Here is a 13,884-nt window from a genome sequence, read left to right as displayed (position 1 = left end):
TGATTTTTCTGAGTCCTTAAAAAATTCCCACTGGGAATTTTACTATCGTTATTGATCAGAATGTTATGGGGGTTTTGTTTCATTTTTTTAACATACAGAAAAAACCTGTAAATATAATCTTTATATCAATTAGAACAATTAGAATAAACCCTCAATAAATTTTAAAGTTAGAAATGCTACGTAGCAAATTATCTGCTCATTGTGCAATAAAAAACAGATAGCAAAACTGAAACAAATGAAGGACAAGCTCCTAAATGAGAGTATCATGTAAAAAAAAAAAATAAAAATAGGATGAGACCACTGCTGTCCTCAGAATAATATTCATGTCCTGACTTGTTTCCATTACCTACAAAGGACTGAAACTAACCATGCAAATAAACAAGAAAAAAAGGGGGAAAATAGCAAAATCTATGCAAGGGGAGAGAAAAATATATAGTAAACAAAAGATGTAAATTCATTAGAATACAATTAACTAAAGCAATCAATAAATAAGCCAAAGATTTGGCTTGTTGAAAAAGAAAGAAAAGCTAATCTATTTAATTAATATAGTGTTTAACAACAAAAAGAAAATCAACATCACTTATAAACAATTACAAAAACCCTTCCAACAACTAGAATTTGTTATATTAAAAATAAATACTCGGGGCGGCCGGATGGCTCAGTTGGTTAGAGCGCGCGCTCTCAACAACAAGGTTGCTGGTTCGATTCCTGCATGGGCTGGTGGGCTGTGCCCCCGAAACTAAAGATTGAAAACAGCAACTGGACTTGGAGCTGAACTGCGCCCTCCACAACTAGATTGAAGGACAACGACTTGGAGCTGATGGGCCCTGGAGAAACACACATTTCCCCAATATTCCCCAATAAAATTTTAAATAAAGAAATAAATCCTCAACCTGGTAGGGTTTATCCATATATCAGAATATTAAAAAAACTATTAACATACAACAGTTCTGTAGATTCCACAATGAAAAATATGTAACACTAACAGATGATGAAACAGTAAAACAGAAAATTCAGCAGCAACCTGCAGAAATACATACCAACAAAATAGAGTACAGAATTATAAACTGCAACACTTTTCATACCATGAGAACAACAAAAAATGTCTTATAATGAAACCCTAACATAATATATAGATATATTATACAAAAATACAATAGTTTACTATGTAAAGCAGTAAAAACAAAAAAAAAAAAACAAAAACATGAAGAAGCTCAGTATATATTGACAGTGCTAAAGAGACAGTTTTAAGTTTAAAAAAAAAAAAGCAAGGTGTGTGCACTATATGCATCCATCTGTATAAAATCACACATGACAAATTTGTATTCCCTGTATAGTGTATCCTTGGGGAAAAGAAAACAAAGAACAAAACAGAGCAAAATCTGATAATGCTGGTTCCCCTGGAACAAGGTTACAAAGGAGAGATTTTCCCATAAGCACTTTGTATTGTTAAAAATATTAATATATTACAAATTAAAAAAATAAACTCAGAGGAATGTTGGTTCCGTAACAGAATGCACAAAAGTTGCAAGAAACTATTGTTCCAATGCTAAAAATGACAGAATGCAAAGTATTCCAGAAAGCAACTATCCCTTCACAGAAAAGAACAGACCCCAGCTGTTTACAGCCTCAGAAGAACTACAACTTGGATGAACCTTGAAAACATTATGCTAAGTCAACAAAGTCAATCACAAAACACTACATATTATGATACCATGATTGCAATTATATAAAATGAACAGAATGGCCAAATCTATAGAGACAGAAAGCAGATTAATGATTGTCTATGGCTGGGGAAAATGGAGAATGACTAGTAATAGGTAGAGAATTTCTTTTGAAGGTGATGAAAATATTCTAAAACTGTGGTGATGGAGAGACACAGCACTGAATATATCTAAAAGCAATTAAATTATACATTGAAATGAGTGAACTGTATGTTGTATAAATTATTTCATTAAATTTGTGTTTTTAAGTTTGTTATACTATACTTCTAAATTTTCTGTAAGCTTTGGTTAATCCAAAATTAAAAAGAAAAACCTGAAGAGACTCAATAACTAATTGAATGTGTAGTCCTCGAACGGATCCTTTTCAGAACTAGCTGAAAATGATATTTTTTTAACTATAATAAGGGAAATCATAATATAGACTAGGTATTAAAACACATTAGTGAATTATTGTTAACATTTTTTTACAAACGGTAATGATGTAATTATATAGGAAAATATTGTCATGTTTTAAAGATTCATGCTAAAGTATTAAGTTTAGGAAGTCTATAATTAATTTTAAAACACTTTAGCAAAAAAAAAATCAAGCATATGTGGCAAAATGTTACAGTTTTATGTAAATGATAACTATTCATTATACTATCTCTTCTACCTTTATATATTTATTTAATCTTCCATAATAAAACATATAAAACAATACACCAAACTCCCCAAAAAAGTTGCATTAGCTTAATGATTGTGATGAGCAATAGAAAAAAAAAAAAAATCAATGAACCACAAGAGAATCATTTGAAATAAGCTGTAACAAACGAGATTATAATATATGATAAAGAAAGCTTTGTAAACCAAAGAGAGGATTTTGGAGAAATGGTTAACACATTAGGAGAAAATTAGAGTCTCATCTCATACAATAAAAAGAAAAATGTCTCATGTTTTAAAAATTAAAATTAAATTTGTCAATATGTATTAAGAAACTAAAAAGAATTCATACTCTGATCCCAGATTTTCACTTAAATGAATTTAGCCATCTAAAAAGTCAGAAATTAAAATGAAATTTTATGAACAGATATTCTTCAAAGGTTTATTTTTAAGAGTATATTATACAGAATTTAAGTTACCGAAGAATAAAAAATGGTAAAATTGTTACATGTTTATAGTAGGAAATAATCACATAGCTATTACAAATCATGTTTTCAAAAACTTTCATGGATGGCAGATTGCTAAGAATCAATTACTTTAATAACAGATATTCTTAAAGCATCCTTATAATTCTAATTTGGTGAATGGGTACTATCAGTGAATGAGTAAATGAGTGTATGTGTATTTCAAAAAACCAGTATGTTATATAGGATCTTTGTACTACTTTTTCAACTTATTATAAGTCTACGTGATTATTTTAAAGTTAAAAGAAAAACAATGGAAATATACAGTTGTTAAAGCTAGACAATGCGTGAGTTTTATTCTTTATATTTTTCATTACTTTATAAGCTTTCTATAATAAATATGTATCACTTCTATAATTAGGAAAATATGTATTTATTTTAAATGAAGAAAAACAAATAACCATCAATCAGGGGGAAAATGAAAATATTGAAGAGCTAAATTAGCCAATTGATCATAATTCACTCTAAAATTGGTAGTTTAGGTCGCTACCATTATATTAGTTATAACAGTCAATATGATGCACATTCCTTCAGAATGGTCAAGTACATATTGAATAATGTACTGTTTCAACAGCAAAACACTTCACGATACCATGAGGTCTACAGATATGGGGACAGAGACTATATTGGATTATTTTTCTGCGTCCTGGGTTCTGGTTCAAAATCATCAACTTACTAGCTACGTGACCAAGGCCAAATCACTTTCTCTCAATCTATCCTGCATACTTCACAGATTTGTTGTGTTGAAACGAAAAAATGTGTATTAAACCGTTAAGTGGATGATGTTAGAGAGGTCACATGGCAAAGTGGACATATCGTTTTATCAGACAACTTAAATTCGAATCCTAGCTTCATCACGTGAAGCTGTATGACCTCACTTAACCCCTCTGTGTTTCAAGTTTCCATCTCTTTCAAACTGGGATGATGAATCATAAAAATATTTACCTCAAAGGATTGTTACAAAGATTTATTTTATACTTCTAAGAGCTTAGATAAATAAGTGGTGCTATAGAAATGTTATTAAATTTTTTAATTTAAAAATACTTAACTGGCAAAAAAAGTTCACTATCTAAAAATGTTTTATTTGCTAATGTGAAAAAATATTTCAATCCATCTAAAAATATATATACATTGCTATATTAAGACTTAATCATTTGCTTTCATGATCTTTATTTCATAAAAAGACTTTATTGCTTCAAATAAGCTCACTGGCCACCTGGCTTGCAGTTCCATTGAAGCTAATAAGAAGTGAGTTCTCATGTATAGATGAAATTGAAAGCAACATCAGCCAGAAAGACAGTAAGAAATTCTTACTGAAGTGGATTTTAACTTACATAGATTCCTAAATATTAAATTATTGCGTGATAACATTGATCACATTTTACAGAAAAATCACATTAGTTTAAATAAACTAAACTTTGATAGACAAATTTTGTTAACAAAAAGATTGTCATAAATTGTGTACACCTATACATACACCATATTTACAAGACAGGGTCCAGTGTTTTACACAACATAATTTTTAAATAAATATTCTGTTTACAGCTATGAGATTAAAAACTAAAGTTAAGATGTACACCTAATCAATGATGTCATGACATTCAAGGAACCTCTACATAAATCAAACGCAGAAGATGTCAAGGATGTCCCACTGCAATGATAATCATGCCATGAACTGAAGAGACGTGCATTTCAGATCTACACTGTCATCAATCCCTTGATAATAAATGAAACAAGTCAGCTACTTTACAACCACAAATGGTATATTAAATACATGACAACATCTCTGTTTTGCAGGAGGAAGTTAACTAGCAATAGATAAAGTTCAAATATATTATTAAAGAATGCACAGCATGAATTCAAGGCTGAATATAGATAACCTTTAGAATATAAGCTGTCTAGGAAAAAATATGCTTCATCTTGCAGAGTATTATTTAAGATTTAAGAGCAATATACTTAGAAATATATTAAACATGAACATGCCTCCATCAATTGGGGTTTTGTGGTATAAACAAAGGGAATTCTTCTGTGAAAATAAAAGAACTAGTAAATATTGAAAAATGTATGTTTGCTCTCTTTAAAGTGACTCTCATGTGGAGTAGTTAAACAAATCAATTTTCTCCACTAAAAATTTAAGTAAAAATAAAATTGTTTGGAAAAATTTGTTTTTATTTATGTATTTTATTATCATGCTTTATAATATTATCATGCTTTATAATATTACCATAGAATATTGCAAATCTTAAAGCAAGATAATAAAGATTAAAATGAAAAACTGTACTAGATAAAGCATAAAATTACACAGCTCAAAATAAAGCTGATGTATATGCCAGGAGTAAATACTATACACACATTTTATAGAAATCTAATAAATGTGAATTAAAGGCATAGATTAGAGATTAAGAGATAAACTGCCTAGATCTGAATTCTAGTTGTAACTCTGGGTTATTTGCTCTTTATGCTGTTTTCTCATTTATAAAATGAGAGATAATAACCGTACTACTCCAGAGGTTTATTGTAAGGATTAAATTAGTTAAAACGTATAAAACATCCATAACGTTTCCTGACACAATATAAGGAATCATACAATATTAGTTACTGTGGTCACCATCGTACCTCATGTAAATTGCAAATATATATACTGTTTGGCTTAAATCAGTTGAATTTCTAGCATAATACAGTGTTTGAAAAGTATTTTTCCTCCTTTCAATTCCACATGTGATCTCTTTCCTCATTCTGTCTTCTTCATACACGAGAACACATATACCACTACCACCATGATCACTAAAAATTCAAATAAAAAGAATGAACTGCGATCTCAACCCAGAGCTACAAAATAACTTCTCCCTAAACAAATAGAAAGAACACTAAGAAATAGGTTCCAAGTTAGGTTGGTAGGCTGAAATAGCAATTCATTTTTTTCCTTCTTTCACTTCATAAAAAAATTAGCCAAAAAAAAGCACTCTTTGAACAACAACAACAAAAATAATCAGACAACAAAAGGAACATCAACATAAAGCACTGAACATTAAATAATTGGCTGTCATGGGGAAAATAAACATACAGGAATTAGAACTATGGGTGCAGTGAAGCTCAGTTCTTAAAACCATGTGACCATACGCCCAAAACAATACTGGTTACGCTGACAAAATTCTGAGAATTTTTCTTATTGCCTTCATATGTAGAGAGAAACAAACTGACGAGGTATCTTTATCTTTGCTTCTTCTAATTGAAGATGCTGGAAAAACCTACATTGCAAAAACTGGTAAAAGCAAGGAAGTGAAAAATAGGGCTGACTTCCCAGGATAGAAGCAGACTCCAGATTTATCTCTGAAATGATGGATAACAATTAAAAGCCGAAGCACATTTTTTACCATGGTGAGAATTATTCACAGCTTCTGGAAAGATAAACTGATCTTGGTAGAAAATATTTAACAAAATCTTACAAAAGAAAGAAAAACTTAGGTGTGCTAAGGAAGCCTCCTCACCTATCTCAAAGGTCTCCTCCCTCCCTCTCTTCATGATAAGCTATACAATATTGGGCAAAAAATCAAATTGCAAAATTCAAACTGCAACTCAGAGAGGGAAAACTTAGCTTTCCATACAGTGGGGAGAAGGAAAGAAGCCACTAAAATATTCTGTTTATATAAGCCAATGGAACATCTCAGCAAGCACATTCGAAGCACAAACAAGAAGCAGAGTAAAAGCACAGACTTATGCAAACATATATCACCAACCAATGAATAAATAAAAAACAAGCTAACAAAAATTTTAAATAAAACTGGAAAATTCTATATAAAAAACAAAGAATCTTAAGAGAATATGTAACAAAAAAATGAAAGGAAATTCTTCATGATTATTTTCTTCTGACGAACATTACTAAAATATAAATCATAAAACAAACAATAAAAGCTAAAATACATGACTAAGGTAAGGAGGGAGGTTGCAGATCTAAATAAACAAATAAAAAAATAGTCATTAATGACAAACATATTACAAACATCAGGGACAAAATAAAACACTGAAAATTTAATTACCAATGGCTAGAGATCAAAGAAAATAAAGCAACTAAGAAATAACTAATAGGTATAAAAAACAGCTACTATATCTAAAATAGATTAATGAGTCATTAAGTAAAGGAAAATAAAATTTCAAAATTTAAAGAAATTTCCAAGAATTGAAGGAAAAAAATCTGAATTTGCAGATTATAACAAAAGACTATGTTCCAGAAAAATCTGATGAATAATGTTTAATACTGCTGTTAAGAAACTGAATTTCATGGACAAATAAAGAAATCTCAAGCAGAAAACAAGCAAATCATCAACTGAGGGAAGATTTGAGACTGGCCTCAAACTTCTCTGAAAGCAATAGTCAAAGCCAGAAGACAACAAAGCAATAAGTATAACCTTCTAAAGGAATCCAAGTGTTAGCCAAGAATACAAAACCCATCAGTTGTTATTCACATATAAAGACAATAGGCAAACACTCAAACATAAAATAATTTTAAGTTTCCGTCACAGGAGCCCCTTGTAGTTAAAAAGAAAAAAAGAAGATGAAACCTAAATTAAGAATGGAGTCAAAAGAAGGAACCTGGAAATTAAGAAACTGTGACTAATAAAAGAGGTTGGGGTTTTGAATTCACTTAAATATTTTACAAGGACTCAAGTACTATCAGAATTGTGATTACGAAACACGAATGTCATATATTTGGTGAATATGAAAATTAAAATATAACTTCAAAAATTGGGAAGTGACGGGAAAAACATGAAGAGCAAGTATGAAAGGACTAATAATGTCCTCAGCTTTCATATCCAGTTGTAAATTGGAATGTGCAATTAAAAACACAAAGATGTGAATAAAGCTCTTGTTTTAAAAATGAGCCATCAACCTCTTATTATTTTCATCATTTACTAATATCATGTTCTTTGAGAAAATATTGGTTCTTTTGTTAAAATACATTTATTCCTGTTTTTCCTTGGTTTTTATTTTGTTAAATTGACATACAATGATATAATAAATGGATTTGTATATCTACTCTGATACACTTAGTTTTATTTCTAAGAGATTAATTTACAGAATAGGATTATTGAGTAAATGGGTATTTGTGTGTCAGTACAATTATTATTAAAATACATTATGACCATATTGCCTTCCTTTAATGCTAAAAGTGTATTATTATGTCCACTAAAAATTGTGAAAGAATAACATTGCCCATCTCAACTCCCCTCTCTTCTTCAGCAGTACTGGTTACCATTCTTTTTAATTTCTCTCAATCTAGGAATAGAGAAGTGAAAAATCATGATTTCTCTAACTTACATTTCTTTGAATATTTGTATACTTGACTATCATTTTATGTTACAGGTTGCTTACATTGTTATGTGAAATTCCTATTCATATCCCTGAATTCTTACCCCATGTGGGAGATATTTTGTATATGCCGTCTTTATAGTATTGTTTTATTTAGTATTGTTTATCTGGAAAGGCAAGTACTACATCTTCAACATTCTTTTTTCATAAATCTTAGGGCTATATTAAAGCATTTATTTTCCCATATTAACTGGCTGTTTGCATATCCAACTATACTACTTGAAAGTTTTTAATATTTGGGTATTTTTAAAGGTTACATTTAAATTCCAGTTTACTCCACTGTTATTCTAATGGAATGGTATGCTACTGTACTGTACTGAATTTACATATTACTTTGAGAAAAACTGACATTTCTGCCACATAAAAATGTTCTCTTTTTGACAACAAAGGATGGTATGGAGACAGATGTGAAAATACGAATGAGGTCTGTAGACTAAATAACAGCATTGTACCAATTTTAATTTCTGATTTGATAACCGTGTTAAGATTAAAACAGAGAATCAACAGAAAAGTCTCACTGAAGTAATTACAGATAAAAGCATGTTATGACTTCAACTTATTTTCACAGTCAGAAAAACGAATAAATAAAGGATAGAGGTAAATGTAAAACAATCACAGAATCTAGTAAATGGTGAACAGGAGTTCTTGTATTACACTTACAAATTTCCTATATGTATCTAATTATTTCAAAAGGAAAGACTGATTCATTCATATTCTCTCTCTCTCTCTCTGCATGGAATGACTTTCCAGTAGCTTATATTTTGTTTTGTATTAATGAGATTTTATAGTTTTGTTCCAAATAGTGCATTTCTTATAGAATTTGATCCCAAACATTAATCTTGCCTTAACTATAAACAGGCTATATTTCTAATTAATATTCTTAGCTGGCTACTGCTTGCTAGTGAAAAGAAAAGCTATTAATTTTTTTATATTATCTTGTATCCTAGACTCTTACCAAAGTCCCTATTAATTGTGGTAGGAAAATATTCAAGAATCTCTTAGATTTTCCTAAATCACAGCATTAAATAAAATCTGAAAATTTTATTTCTTCTCTAGCGTTTGTATTAACTGCATCTTGAAGTTACAAGGATATAAGAAATAGTTAAATAATGGTGACTGTAGACATTACTTTTTTCCAGCTTTTAAGAGAAATTGCTTGAGTCATTTAAAATGCTGTTTAGTAAACTGTCTATCATATTCAGACTCTTTTCCTATATACATTTTTTTCTAAAAGTTTGAGAAAATAAACTGGCTGCTAAAATGTATCACATGCTTTTTTTCTACCATTTATTGATATCTTCACATTTTTCCATTTTGATTTGTTGACATAATTTACTTAGGAGGTAGATATCTTAATCTTAAACCATCTTTGAATTCCATGAATAACTTCTAAGTGGTCATGGTATATAATTCATTATATTGTTGGGAGTATATTGGTTAAAGTTTTAGTTTGAATTTCATACCCACAGTCTTAAATTAAATTGGTCCTTTAGTATTGTATTTTTCCAGTACCTCTTTTATGTTACGATGGTTGTATAAAATACCCTGGAATGGTTTTCATCTTTTTTTAAATGTACCAGAAAAATATCAGCAACATTTGAATTATCTGCTCTTACCATGACAGAAAGAATTCAGATGGTGTTTACTTTTTTCCAATTCTTAGCAAGTGTTCTCGTCAAACTTTCTAATTCATCTTAGGTGTGAACTTTTCTAACTGATATAGATAGCTAAAAATACCATTAGTTTTCTCTATGAATTTACGTTTGTTACACATGTTCAGGTGCAACTGCTGAAATAATCAGTGGTCCCAGGATGGGTCTGTCACTTGGTCCCCGTTGAGGATTCAAGGAGAAAGCTAAATGCTCACTCATTTCCTCGCCTAGAAAGATTAGCATGTTCTCAAACCACAAAGGTAAAGAAACTTCATGCCTCTGTATTCAGCTTCACTCTAGAAACCTAGAATATCTAATCTGTACCATACGGGTTTTCATCTTTGGTTAACTAGCTTTGTCTTGCCCAGAGAGGGCAAAAGTCCTTCACTAATTTATTTTATTGGAAAACTATCAGAGCCAAGACCCAGCTTACATGGTTAAGATCAGGTCAGCCAAACACTGAAGCTGATGCGAATAACTGATAGATGAAATGGAGCTGAGAACACAGGGCTACAGGGACTTCCAGTATCTTCCCAGAATCCCCAGTGATTCTCTCATAAATTAAGTTTTAATTTTTTTATGATACATATCATACTTCCATTTTATATAAGCAGTTTCCAATGATTCCCATCAAAAGTTGTAATTTCCCCACTCCAAGCATAAGTTTAACCTACCTCAAATTCCGCATGTCTGTGAATATCTTCTGCTCGCTGCCTGCTCAGGATAAATTCAGCTTCATTTGCTACTCTTACTAGATGATCCTTCATTGTTTGGCTAAGCAACCTATAAAAAGATGAATACTGTCAAATAAATTTATGTATGCACACACAACATTATATAGTATTTACTGTGCAAAGGTGGTATATTTTGTCGTTTGATCAGGAGAGAATGTTGACTCCTCTTCTGACATCATACCCAATGAAGTACCATTAGTTCATACTAAATAACTGAAGAATAAAACAGTGAAAAGCTTTCCTTCTGGCAACAGCATATTACCTTTGATCAAACTAGCTACCCCCCCAAAAAAAGGAACTGAAAACGCTTGGTTAACTTTATGTTGTAATCTTTTTGAAGATATTGCAGAGTTCCCAAGGCAGCTGAGCTATAAGGAGCCAAGATTCCAGAGAAGAAAGTCCAATGGAAGGCATTCGGGATGACTTTTCCCATTGAAATATTTGCTATACAAATATTTATATATTTGTATTATACAGGTAGGAACATAGAAGCTGAACAGAGTTGTGATCAGTTTTACAGAGCTAGGGACACAAATATCGAATTTTATAACCTGTCAAGGTGGATGGGGTCCTAGATTATTATCCAGACTTACAGAAGGACTCCTGTTGGCACTGAACTGGTGACAAGCTTTGGTTTACATTACATTGGACAAAGGGAGCATTCATGAAGGGCAGGATAAAGCAGGACAGTGCTAGATTTCATGACACTACTCAGAAAGAAACCAATTTAAAACTTATAAATTGTTTATTTCTGGAATTTTTCTTTTATTATTTTCAGACCACGGTTGGCCCTAGGTGACTGAAACCATGGAAAGTGCAACTATGGATAAAGGAGGACGACTGTACCTGTACATTATAAGAAAAAAATGGCTTTAAGAAGCACAATTAGAGCTAAAGATTTAAGGACTTCAAATGATTAGATAAATGGAACAAAGATATTAAGAATTTTGAGATCCTATATTTGCATGTACAAGAATATGGCTTATAACTAGAGGTAGAAGATATAATGCTGTAGAATATTTTTTAACAATATGATTACAAACTTGATCTAATTGACATATATATATAAAACACTACTTCCACTAAGTGAAAAATAAACAGTCTTATCAAGTAAACATGGAACAAATGGGTAAAATGTGGGGTAGGAAAAATTTTTGTAATAGATTTCAAAGGAAATCATACTGAATATGTTCTCTGACACAGAACTAAACCAGAAAAAAAATAACAAAACCGAACACTGTGCAAAGAGATTCTCAGATGGCCCCCAACTTTCCTAACTGTCTCCTAGCCACTTTAGAAGTTAGTGCAATGTCTTACCAATGATTTTTGGACAACATTATTAGGGTATTTTTTCAAATGCTATTACATAGTACACATTCAGGCACATACAGATCAAAACAATCCCTAGTGCAATTTTAAAACTGCTAATGAATAACTTCCTATGATTCCACAGCTAGAGAAGGCAAGGGCTTTCATGAGTGCAGATGTGAAATACTGGTTTGTGCTTCTTAGTTTATCTCTAGAGACTAAAAACCACATCGTGAATTTAACATCAATATATTGCCTTACAGCACTCAGACATTAATTGAATTGATTAGTCAATGGCACAACATTTTCCCAGTCCCCAAACAAGCAACCTCAAAGTTATTCTAGTCTCCTCCCTCTTCTCTACCACCTTCCTCCAGGCTCCTAATCAATCAGCAAATACTGTCAGTATTTCCTCTGTAATATTTCCAGATTTAATTTATGCTCTCCATTTCACAGTCAATGTCCCAAAACTCAAACCTTAATCATTTCATCCACATTATAACTGAATAACTCTTCTGAGTACTTACTCTGACTTTTTAACATTTTCCTCCACAATTCCCTCTGCCTTCTGACTACCTATTCAACAGCTACTATTTTTAAAAAGAAGAGACTAAGCACTAGAAATGAGCTTTCCTTACATTTTAGTTGAGGAGAAAAAAAATACTAGAAGGTCCTTTCCAGCTTTAAACTCTGTAATATAAATGCTGTGGAGGACTCTAATGACCTCCACTAAGTAAAGGTCTTGTCTGAGCCCATCCCATTGAGTTTAACCTGGCCAGAATCTGGGGCTTGCAGCTAGGACATCGAATATAGAAAAGACAACAGGACAGTCATTCCTTAATTAGGTGACTTTACACAGCAAAGGTGATGGGATACTCACTCCTGTGATGTTACATGTGTAAGGTTCTGCCTTAGCAGACTGGAGAGATTCTTCTGCCAGCTTTGAAAAAGCAAGCTGAGCCTTGTGACAAGGGGCAGCCTCTAGGAGCTGAGATCAAACCCTAGGGAAAGTCAGCAAGAGAATGAGGACCTCAGTCCTACGAGTGAAAGAAAGGACTGAATTCTGCCCACAACCACAGGAGATTACAAGAGGACTCCACGCTCCAGAGAGGAGCAGAGCTCGGCCAACGACTTACTGCACACTTGTGAAATCTCTAAGAAGAGGATCCAGCTGAGCTGTGCCCAGACACCTGACACAGAAATTTTAAGACAGTAAGTGAATGTTGTTTTCAGCTGTAACATTTGTGGCAATTTATTATGCAGCACTAGATAAAGCACAAGTACTACTACAAGGTAAGAATACATGTGCTATCAGTTCATCACAGGCAAAGATCACTGTGAGTTCTCAAGATGAAAAAAGCACCAATAGAGAGAGCATAAAGATGAGGCTTGAACAGAGGGCAAAAGCAACAAGGAGAGGAAAGGTCACTGCAAACACTATGAAAAAAGTTATGAAGAGGGGAAAAAAGTGTGTTACATTTTGAAGAGGATTAAAACATCCCTTCCTGCCATTTACTTTTCAAGATTGACATTTACTACATAGATAGACCGATGGATCAATACACAGACAGATACTATTCTGTCTTGATGTTTTATTCTCTCTCTCTCTCTCTTTTTTTTTTTTTTTTGGTGCTTGAGTATAAAACTAATATATTTTGTAAAAAAATAAAAATTAAAAAATCATGAAACACTTGAACAATGAAGCAAAAATTGAAAGCTCCCAACCCCCTCCATTTCTCAGAATAAGCCACCACCAATAATAGTTTATGTTCCCATCCTTACAATTTTCTAAACTTATAAAAACGTGTATGTGGTATCTTGTACATATACATATACACATAGTAATTATTTATATGTGTGTATACATATGTATGTGCTTTTATGTAAAATATTTTTTTAATGCTAAAGGAGTCACACTATATAAATCTGTTTATTT

General features: G+C 31.7%; 1 protein-coding gene across 2 annotated transcripts in view; it reads right to left on the bottom strand.

The window, feature by feature from the left end:
* The window catches only part of LRBA (LPS responsive beige-like anchor protein), a 561,748-nt gene that overhangs the window by 350,009 nt on the left and 197,855 nt on the right, over positions 1 to 13,884 (bottom strand). For both annotated transcript variants that reach the window (XM_019722880.3, XM_019722903.3), the window contains exon 36: positions 10,581 to 10,689. In XM_019722880.3, coding sequence (XP_019578439.3) covers positions 10,581 to 10,689 — 109 coding nt within the window. The remainder of the gene's footprint in view (positions 1 to 10,580; positions 10,690 to 13,884) is intronic.

The sequence above is a fragment of the Rhinolophus sinicus genome, chromosome 15 (genome assembly GCF_057876585.1).
Source record: "Rhinolophus sinicus isolate RSI-liver-muscle chromosome 15, RSI-T2T, whole genome shotgun sequence".
In the NCBI taxonomy this organism is placed as follows: Eukaryota; Metazoa; Chordata; class Mammalia; order Chiroptera; family Rhinolophidae; genus Rhinolophus; species Rhinolophus sinicus.
Note: the sequence above shows the minus strand (reverse complement) of the source record. Positions and strands in the feature narration are given on the sequence as shown.